General features: G+C 31.5%; 1 protein-coding gene across 1 annotated transcript; it reads right to left on the minus strand.

Annotated features, from left to right (window-relative positions):
- Positions 1-267: 267 nt before the first annotated feature.
- Positions 268-11877, minus strand: LOC137402675 (carbohydrate sulfotransferase 15-like). The gene is made up of 5 exons (XM_068089179.1): positions 11783-11877; positions 9717-9946; positions 2896-3085; positions 1019-1126; positions 268-477 (listed from the first exon to the last, which is right to left on the minus strand). The coding sequence occupies exons 2-5, from the start codon at positions 9917-9919 to the stop codon at positions 268-270; spliced, it is 711 nt and encodes a 236-aa protein (XP_067945280.1). The 5' UTR covers positions 9920-9946; positions 11783-11877.
- Between the last annotated feature and the right edge of the window lie 878 nt (positions 11878-12755).

Raw genomic sequence — 12755 nt, forward strand, 5'->3', positions numbered from 1 at the left:
CTGTTGACTAGTGGGTGCACATAACTAAAAATTCCTGTTTAACTTCATCTAGTTTTTAGTGTGTATAGATCTAATTGTGTGGCAGGTGTGTAAAAGGATATCAAATGTAATGTTTAACTATGGAATATATGCGAATGATTATTATAACTTGTAAAAGCTAAATTTTAAGTCAATTTTTAGTGATTATAGAAGTTTTCTGTAAAAATCATACATTTGATTTAGTATCCCATCTTTGTGATAAATGAATAAATGTATTAGATTTTAAGATCATTCATACAACCATTTATTGTCACCCAATAACCTAGCTAAACGAATGTTGTATGGCCGATATAAATCATTCAACAATTTTATCGTTTCTGGAAGAACATTTGTTTTGTGACCAGAATTCATCTTCTTTTCTGATGTTAAAACTATATCACTGTCTGTCTCGTTAAACTGGTGTCCAAAGAACTTCATGATCTTTGCTGCCTCAACCAACTAAAATGTAAAGAAAAAAAATAAGTGAGAAAAATGAAGCCTATTTCAATTAAGCTGTTGGAGAAATGGTGAAAATAGTTCCAGCAAAACTAGGTTTTTGACAGTCTATTAAGAGCCTTACTTTAACAAACGTTAATAATGTAGGTGTGATCCTGTGTGTTTTATATATTTGTTGTAGCTTGATAAAAATTTGGTTGTGAGCACAACTTTATAAAAATTGTATTAAATGTATAATTCTATAAAAAAGAGGGTATTTGGACAACTCTATAAAGTGCAGAAAAATTAATTTAGCTCATAAAACAAACATGAATGCAAATACAGTTTACAAGACATCTAGAACCGTAGTATAGCTTTATGAAGCGTTTAACATTAGCGATGAATCTATGGCTAGTGAAGTGTTGAAAGAGACCTACTAAATTTAACACATCATCTTCAACTCTAAGATATAAAAAAACTATTATAAAAAAAACAAAGATTGTTAGCTGAGATGTTGAAAAAGAATGGCAAAGCTGAGAACAATTGACTTGAAGGTTAAACTAACTTGATTAGCTGAGTACTCCTCTAATTGGTTGATATATATAGATTCTCTGGGTAAAAACCTGAACAACTCCTCTAGGTATATCACATAAAGTCCATGCTGTAGTACTGCCTGTAAGAAATATGCTTTTCTAATCAGCTGTACAGCATAACTTAGCTAGACAAAAGGTCTAATATTTTAGCTGGTTGTACATTACCCATTGTTGAGCTGAGTTTTCTAAAGGAACTGACGAGCTAAACATTTAAGAAAAGATTTATTTACGAACAAAGAAAAGAACTGTCAAACAATTTTTATGCTAATTTTGTCAAAAATGATAGTTTCGTCAAAAATACTAATTTTGTTGTTATACTTAAACAACAGCAAGCGTATTTTTATTCACATCACAAACATTAGATCACAAGTATTAGATCACAAGTATTAGATAACAAGTATTAGATCACAAGTATTAGATCACAAGTATTAGATCACAAGTATTAGATCACAAGTATTAGACCACAAACAAAAATATGAGTATTTTCATTCTAAAAAGTCTTTGATGCAAACAACTTGCAGATTTGCATCAAAAGTGCTTACATAGTATATGATCTCATAGTACCATCACACATAGTATATGATCTCATAGTACCATCACACAATCTAATAAAGTTTAATATGATATAGCACAATTTAATGTAATCTATCTTTAATAAAGCATACTGTTTCATTGTGTGTCTGTGAGTTTGCGTAAACATTTAGACGTTTTTTGCCGACTCATTGCAAACTTTTACACACATTTGCTTCGTGTCTCTATGTCTATGTCTCTATGTCTTTTGCCAGATCAGTAAAATATTTGGTTTTAAAATACTACTTTGTTGCTGAAAACCAGCTTCTTAAAAAAACCACTTGAAGCCGATGTGATTAAACATAAAAGAAATCATGAGAACCGAATTATATTATACTGGCATACTGCCAGTATAATATATATTATACTGGCATACTGCCAGTATAATATATATTATACTGGCATACTGCCAGTATAATATATATTATATCACACTGTGATATGGTATGATATGGTATGATATGGTATAATATAATATTATATCACACTGTGATATGGTATGATATGGTATAAAATAATACAATATTATGCAGAATAACACATTACGTAAAATACACTGATTGCAAGAGGATGTAGTATAAGGGCATAATATAGCAGAATATCATCACTTTAAAGCAATTTGACATGTTATAACATCATTTAATATAACATATTTTTATCTAAAGCAGCATTGTATAATGGAATATAAAACATATTATAGCGCCGTAAAATGTAATATAGTGTTACAACTTCTAATGTAATTTTTACTATAATAAGAACGGTGCAAGTCCATCTGTATGAAGTGAAAGTTTAGAGCTAAAAAAGATTGCACCGCATGGGATTCAAACTCATGACTTTCAGCTAGCAGAACCAACATTCTAACGTCTGAGCGAATTAATGCTTAGATATTGATTCTCCTTACTTTATCTGCACACCTTTATTGTGCACCTAGTTATTACACCCAGCAATTTCTCGCGACACCCTGAACCCTCCAGGGCATTAATGTAATATAATACAATGTTATTTAATGCAATATTATGTAATTAAAGAAAGGATATTGTAATTCAAAGATAATAATTAATATAATCATAGAGTTTAATAAAAATTAAAACTTATCAAGCACTCCAGTAAAATCTCCACGTTGGTTGATAACTTCCCATTCATAGATTATGCCCGAATGAAAACTACCAACTATAAAATTTTTTTTATAAAACCTTTCTAAGATCTGTGGCAAGCATACTACTGGAAAGGAATTCTTGTGTATGGTAGAAACCCAAGGTCAAAAACTCTATTAACATACATCAAGGTTTCCATCTGCTGAGCTGTATCTATACACACAGGCAAGTTCTTCGTAGTCTCTTAGGCATTCCTTGAGCTTCTTGTGCAGTGAGACTACTGCGCTATGAATAAATGCTCCATTAAACTTGTCAAACTCCACGTTTTCATAAATCCACTTGTGGTTGTGGGCATGGAATATGTAAGATATAAGTCTACAAAGCAAAAGGATTAGAATAAAATAGGGAATATAAATTAGATGCTATTTTCCTTAAGCCTAAGTATTAAAAAAATTATTTACCTTGATTTCATATTTATGCAATTTACATGATGCTAAACAACATATGAACGATCTCTTTGGAGTTGTGCCCTTTAGTTTTTTTAAACTTTTGCATCTTTAATTAGGGATACGTCAAAACTATTTAAACTGACAAAATAATTATATCAATGTCTTTCTATTTTTAATAAATTGTTTGTTAATTCCCAACAGCTAAGTACTCGAACAGTGTTTATTATTTTTTATGAAACTGCCATTTTTAGCAATAATAAAGATATATACACATATAAGCTAGATGAATGCTCAGCGTTGCATAGAAAAAAAAAAAAAATTTGAGCCGAAAACTTATCTGTGTTTATTATATATACAACATTTACCATATCAACTTTTAAACTTCAAATCAAAGAAAAAGTGTTTTTGTGCACTTAAAATAAATTAAGAGAACAAATAAGCAAAGAACACATGAAAGTGTATATAAAAACAAGCTACAGTTGCAGCAGAAGCTCGTATTCAAAGTTTTGATAAACGATACTGGTACCTCTCAATACTGGTACCAAAAATAATAACGAGATATCAAATTTTGTTTAGTAGCTGACATTTTAAATATGATTTGACAGAATAAAGATGAAACGCCTGTAAAAAACTAACAAAGGTGTAAGTACAAAGCTGAAAGTTTACAGTACAAACTCTTTTGTTTCTGCAAGATACTAAAAATTCCCTCTTACATGATGTAATATATATACATATATATGAAATATATATATACATACATATATATGAAATATATATATACATACATATATATGAAATATATACATACATATATATATATACATATACATACATATATATATATACATATACATACATATACATACATATATATATATACATATACATACATATATATATACATATACATACATATATATACATACATATATATACATATACATACATACATATATATACATATACATACATACATATATATACATATACATACATACATATATATACATATACATACATATATATACATACATATATATACATACATATATATACATACATATATATACATACATATATATACATACATATATATAAATATATATATAAATATACATATATATAAATATATATATAAACATATATATAAATATACATATATATAAATATACATATATATAAATATACATATATATAAATATACATATATATAAATATACATATATATACATATATACATATACATATATACATATACATATACACATATATACATATACATATACATATACACATATATACATATATACATATATACATATATACATATATACATATATACATATATACATATATACATATATACATATATACATATATACATATATACATATATACATATATACATATATACATATATACGTATATACATATATACATATATACATATATACGTACATACGTACATACATATATACGTATATACGTACATACGTACATACGTATATACGTACATACGTACATACGTACATACGTACATACGTACATACGTACATACGTACATACGTACATACGTACATACGTACATACGTACGTACGTACGTACGTACGTACGTACATACGTACGTACGTACATACGTACGTACGTACATACGTACGTACATACGTACGTACGTACATACGTACGTACGTACATACGTACGTACGTACATACGTACGTATGTACATACGTACGTACGTACGTACGTACATACGTACGTACGTACATACGTACGTACAAACATACGTACATACGTACATACGTACATACATACATACGTACATACGTACATACGTACATACGTACATACGTACATACGTACATACATACATACGTACATACATACGTACGTACATACATATGTACATACATACATACATACGTACATACATACATACATACGTACATACATACATACATACGTACATACATACATACATACATACATACATACATACATACATACGTACATACATACATACATACGTACATACGTACATACATACATACATACGTACATACATACATACATACATACGTACATACATACATACGTACATACATACATACGTACATACATACATACATACGTACATACATACATACATACATACATACATACATACATACATACATACATACATACGTACATACATACATACATACATACATACATACATACATACATACATACATACATACATACGTACATACATACGTACATACGTACATACATACGTACATACGTGCATACATACATACATACGTACATACATACATACGTACATACATACATACATACGTACATACATACATACGTACATACATACATACATACGTACATACATACATACATACGTACGTACGTACATACATACATACATACGTACATACATACATACATACGTACATACATACATACATACGTACATACATACATACATACGTACATACATACATACGTACATACATACATACGTACATACATACGTATGTACATACATACATACGTACATACATACATACGTACATACATACATACATACGTACGTACATACATACATACGTACGTACGTACATACATACATACATACGTACGTACATACATACATACATACGTACGTACATACATACATACGTACGTACGTACATACATACATACATACGTACGTACATACATACATACATACGTACGTACGTACATACATACATACATACGTACGTACGTACATACATACATACGTACGTACGTGCGTACATACGTACATACATACGTACGTACATACGTACATACATACGTACATATATACATACATACATACGTACATACATACATACGTACATACATACATACATACGTACATACGTACATACGTACATACATACATACGTACATACATACATACGTGCGTACATACATACATACGTACATACATACGTACGTACATACATACATACGTACATACATACGTACGTACATACATACGTACATACGTACGTACATACGTACGTACATACGTACATACGTACATACGTACATACATACATACATACGTACATACATACATACATACATACATACATATGTACATACATACATACGTACATACATACATACGTATGTACATACATACGTACGTACATACATACGTACATACATACATACGTACATACATACATACGTACATACATACGTACGTACATACGTATGTACATACATACGTACATACATACGTACATACATGCGTATGTACATACATACATACATACATACGTACATACATACGTACATACGTACGTACGTACATACATACATACATACATATGTACATACATACGTACATACATACGTACATACATACATACATACATACGTACATACATACGTACATACATACGTACGTATGTACATACATACGTACGTACATACATACGTACATACATACATACATACATCCATACGTACATACATACATACATACATACATACATACATACATACATACATACATACATACATACATTCATACATACATACGTACATACATACATACATACGTACATACATATCTATATATATACATATACGATATATATATACGTATATATATATATATATATATATATATATATATATATATGCCCTGATGATGAGTAAATTGACTGGCACACGAAACCTCTTCATGGTGCTTACCACCAACAAATATCTAAGGTTAGCGATCTTCACCAGACATATATGTGGCTGAACAAAGGAAGCCTAACGGCCAATACAGAGTCACTAATCATGGCAGCCCAGGAGCAAGTGCTCCCAACAAGGCAACTCCAAATGAAAATCTATCACATTAGAGACGATCTTAGATGCAGACTGTGCAAAGATGCACCTGAGACCATCCAACACATCATCAGTGGATGCAAGCGGGTAGCAGGGAACGCATACACTGAGCGACATAATCATGTCGCAGGTGTTGTGTATAGAAGTCTATGTGGTGAGTATGGCCTTAATAAACCACAAAACTGGTGGGAAGCTCCTGGTAAGGTCAATGAAAATGACCACGCTAAGATCCTCTGGGACTTCTACATCCGAACTGACAAGCATGTCCTAGCAAACCAACCAGATATAGTGGTGGTGGACAAGAACAAAAGGGCTACTATAAGAGATATAGCAGTATCCAATGACTACAATATAGCCAGCAAAGAAAAAGAAAAGGTAGACAAATATCTCCCTCTTGGAGAAGAAATTGAAAAATGCTGGAATGTAAGAACAACTGTAATCCCAGTAGTCATTGGGGCACTGGGCGCAATAACACCGGCGCATAAAATGCGGCTTGCTCAAATACCAACAACAATCAACTCAGGTGAGTTGCAGAAAAGTGCGCTATTGGGAACAGCTAAGATCTTGAGGCGAGTGCTCAAACTCTCAGGTCTCTGGTAGGAGACCCGAGTTAGAGCAGAATTTACCACCCATACGGGGTATTCGGGGTGAGGAAACAATTTTTTATATATATATATGTATATATGTATGTATATATGTATGTATATATATATATGTATATATACACACATATTTTTCCTTTACTATTTTTTAATTTTTTTCTCTCATATGGTCCAATTTGCTTCAAACTGCATTAACAGAGCGGATAAAATTTATATCTGCCTGTCTATGTATCTATTTATCTATTTATCTGTCTATCTATGTATATCTATTTATGTTCTTTTGCATCTACATATGTATCTATCTATTTGTCTATCTATCTACTTATCTATCCATATACTTATCTATCCATCTTTATATCCTATCTAACTATTTTTTTATCTTCTTATTTGCCTGTCTATCAGAAATGTCTGAACTTTCTTATAAATTGCTTAGGGTCCATTACATTGCCTATACCATGCTGACCAGGTCAATAAACGGCGGGTATTATAATTCCAATAAAGCAAAAAGCACACAACTTGGCTAGACAGTTATCGTGAATTAGATATGTCACTTGACAGCAGGCAGCTATTATTAGTATGAAACACTCAGTTAATCATTTATGTAATCTCACGGCAAACAAATCTATAAGTACTAAATTACAGGTTCTTTGGACTTTGCTTTCCCAAACTTTCGATTGCCTGGACCAATTGCCTGAGGTTTTTAGGAGTGTTCATTGTGGCCATGTCTGCCCGAAGAATGGCCATTTTGACCTATAGGGGGCTCACTTGACAGATGACGTGAGCAATGTATGCACCTGAGGCAGTGTTTTACCTAATTTACATTTGTTATTATTGCAGTTATTAATATTATACTTAACTTTACTGCAGGTGTAACTCTATTTTATTCCTGTACACTGTATATGGTTAGTACACCATACTGTAGTTTACGAGCGTATGCGCGAGACATCGTCACGATTCATGACATCGTCATTCACACAACGTGGTGATTCATGTACAGTAGTCAATTTTCAACGTACAAAGATATTCAGTGTCCAACCATGACCCAGTCTGTATGAGTTGAAACAAACGAGGGTAGACTGTAATGTGGGGTTATTCATATACTGACAGTCAGGTTCTCACAAGAGACACTTCATGCTGACTTATCACTGAATGGCCACAAAGCATTTGTGATACTAAAAGCCTTTAAAAATTAGCTGCCTTGATTGAACCTAAGTGGTAAACTTTGTCACATTTCTAAGAATGCAAACTACTCTCTTATCACACTGTGATGATTTGATAAAACTACAGTTATGGTTTGTGACGCTAAAATTATGAAACAATTTTTATGCCACCTACATAGAACTGACCTGAGTTTATGCCACCTACATAGAACTGACTTTAGTTTATGCCACCTACATTATAGAACTGACCTTAGTTTATGCCACCTACATAGAACTGACTTTAGTTTTAGTTTTATACTTAGTAACTAAAGGTTTTTATCAACTCTCAATACTGATTTAAAATGACTGTTTTACAACTTCCTTAAATTCTAGAACCTCTTAGGAATATTTAGAGTGTGTATGTATTAATTGAAAAGCAACCAACTTATTTCTGGTTTGAAAATGAGCTTATTCTAAATTTTAGTGGATTTTACCAGGAAGTATCGAAATTTCTCTATCAATTGCAATTATTTTTTATGTTTGCGGTGATCTGATTGCCAAAATGTTTCAAAATTAAAATTAAAAAAACCTGATTGCAGTTAAAATACTTTGGAAAAAATATGTGCAAAATAACATCACTAGTTGCTATTGTTGCTAGAGTTTGTACCAGCTATTGCGATCAAGTTGCATCTTTCCACATTTCTATTATGTTGGTCTCTTCACAACTAATTGACGTCATAATCAAACTTTTGCTTGATTTGAACATTTTAATCACAATCAAGTATTAATAATTTTAACCTATAAACATCCTGGCCATCGTATGACCTCAAACATCAAAAACAACCGCAAATGGTAAAAGATACTGATACTTTCTGATAAAATCTCCTGAAACTTTAAAAAAGTTCATCTTTAACCTAAGAAATATGAATATATACAAACTGTACCTATCCGTAGGGTTTCTTAAAGTGACGATGTATTTACTTCTTGAAGGGTCACTGACAAATGCTATATGCTGAACCGTTGTTGAGATGACAATGTGGGTCGAGTTTTGTTTTTTAACGACAGAAAATAGCAGTTCTCCGGGAGAATAATTCATTAGATCACCAGTTTTAGGCTGCTTATGGTGTTTTCTGTTGAAGTAATCCATCGGACAGGGCGTCCATATTCGATCACCCTAAAATCCAAAAGTAACATTACAATTTTTACAACAGCTGAACAGCCCACAATTATTATTTACCATTGAAGTTATTAAAGCTGTCAGTAGCAACAAACATATGGTTTTTTCCTTCAAGTAATTTTACGTTTGAGTAAACAATACTTGTAAGAAAGAGATTTGTAACTATGAGATAAAAGCAATTCTTATCTCGTAAGACCTTAGAATGCCGAAAATATTGTTATTAGAAGGTATAATCTGCTAAAGAATGCAGTAATCCCTTAGCAAAAAGAGAATGTCATGTTATTATTAAGGCTCTTGCGCTTTATACACTGAATTTTTAGGCTTAGAATGGATTTGGTGTAGACCTCTGCCCATGAATTCGCACCTTACCATTCTAACGATTCGGAGTTACACTTAGTCAATTTTTCCCAGACTATCGATGTACTCCTCAAAACAAAAATTCTTAAAGTAATCTCGGTTTTAGGTCACAGTCAGTTTTAAATTCAAGTTTTTTAAAATCTTTGTGCCAATTCAACCATGACTTCTGATGATTACTTTCTTTTTGTTTTCTTTATTGCTGGCCTCTTTTATTACAAAACAGCAACATAATTTACTATTTGCTCTACAGTTATTAGTTCTAAGGTCACATAAAAGACCATAGCTTGTATTAAAAAAACTGTCTTTTGTTAAAAAAGCTAAACCTATAAAAATGTCGGCAACAGCGCAATGGGAACCAGTACAATCAATAAGTCCAGTTATTTAATGAATAAGGTAATAAAATAAATGAAAAGGTAATTATCTCATTATTATCGTATGAGCAACCTATCATTAGCAATAGTATTTAGGTTATACATCTGTGGTATTGGACTGAAATGTCTTGATTTTTTTACTTTCACTTGAGTTTACCTGGGTGCACATATTATCAATTCGAGTCCATTTCCAGTGAGCGTTTCTGTGACGTCAAATAGTAGCCTCACTGCGAATGCCTTTGCACATTTTTTTCAAAGCAAAATAGCGTTGAGTTCATTCAGAGTTACTATAATTCATAGTGTAAAAAACTCCAATTCCATTTGAAGCATGGAAACCTAGTAATACTGTGCTATTATTGAGCTGAGTGATAATAGCTAGCACTTCAATAAAAATTGTGTTGTTGAAAAGTATTTGTAGGTCAACATTTTTTCAACTACTAAATGATACCGTTTTCCCTTTTTATTCAAAGTTAACCAACACATCACAAGTTTTTTGGATGACTTTCTTTTAGCAGTATGAGCCAAAGTTTAGTTTCTATCAGTGCACTGACCAGGTCTTTGTTAATTGTTTGTTTAAATCGTAGAACCTTCACAAAGAGCAAACCACAAAAAAAGCATTTCTGGTACACCTCTGGTTCAAAGCTGCTTTCAGCTGTGTTAAACAAAACAGATTAAAATGTATATTTCAGTGACTTACAGGTAATATAGAGCCAAATTTGAAATATTCACTAGCTTTTAATTGCATTACTTAGGTTTTCAGCTCAGAATTTCATTATTTTGAAATTCATTACGGAAATGAATAAACCTTGTATGTTATTGTGCATTGATGACATATTTTTTAAACAAGAATAAAGTCTAATCAAATCACTCTTGATTTTATTGACATTGCTTTTTAATACATGAAAACAAAGTAATATTGCGCTGGTTTGTTGTGGAATATAGCCTTAATAGGACTGTGGTTTGATTAGGTAAATAAAAAACCAAAGGAGACTTTTATATTAGCGGTTAAATAAAAAAGCGTTTCTCAAAGGATTGTGATGTTAGCAGGTAAGTAGTAAGATGAATCTACAGTGACTATATTATTAATAGGTAGCTCAAAAATTACCTTCACAAGAACTGTGGTGTTAGCGGAATGGTATTGGAACCACTTAATGACATCCGTGGTCCCACACTTTCTTATTCCTAGTAGGTAGTGGTTTGGAAGGCAGTTTACCTCTTTTCCTGAATTCCTAAAATAAAAATAACTTAGCAAATATAAATTGGCAACATGAGAATATATGCTCAAAATATAATATTCGTAGCACATTCATGATAACCTAAAAGTAGTTATTACTTTCATCTTGGTATCTTTTAAATTTGCGCAATAAAAGCATCTGCAAAGGGATATGCTATGTATAGCATTTGAGTGTTACTTGGCTGCATATATGGGGGCATGTCTACGACGTTCAGAGTTCGTGCATTCCTTTAACTGTAGAATTATGGCAATTTTTGCAATATATATGTGTATACTAACAAATCTCATTTTCTAATTGTATTGGTTCTTGTAGTTTGTGTAAACGACATCTGTTATCACAATTGTTTTGCCAATTTCGTTTGACATCTACAATCATAGGCTCCAAGTGACTTTCACAATCATGTGTAGATGTTTATCTGTCAGTCATTAAACATGAAAATAAAATTATATTGTTACCACCATGTCAACAAAATATCTAACATCCTGCAAAAAATAATTGGCATACAACTTCATCTGTTTTCTGATAGTTAGCACTTTAAAACCCAGTTTTTTGCAACCTCATTGTAAACAAAAAAAATTGCCTGTTCCGCCTGCCTTACTGCAAGTTTGATATAGACAATGGAAATAACGAATCATTGACAGGTGTATGTGTACTTCGATGAAGCATTGTTTAAAAAGCTAGCCTGAGATCTACATCTCTGTTTAATAATATTAAACCTGAAAATATTATTTTCAGGTTAAGCTTGCTAATCGCTTACTGTATAATAGCAGACAATGATGGATAATTGATGAAAAACTTTGTTATCGGACCCATTTACCCATTGAATGATGAATGCATTGATCT

This window comes from Watersipora subatra, chromosome 8 (assembly GCF_963576615.1).
Source record: "Watersipora subatra chromosome 8, tzWatSuba1.1, whole genome shotgun sequence".
NCBI classification, from domain to species: domain Eukaryota; kingdom Metazoa; phylum Bryozoa; class Gymnolaemata; order Cheilostomatida; family Watersiporidae; genus Watersipora; species Watersipora subatra.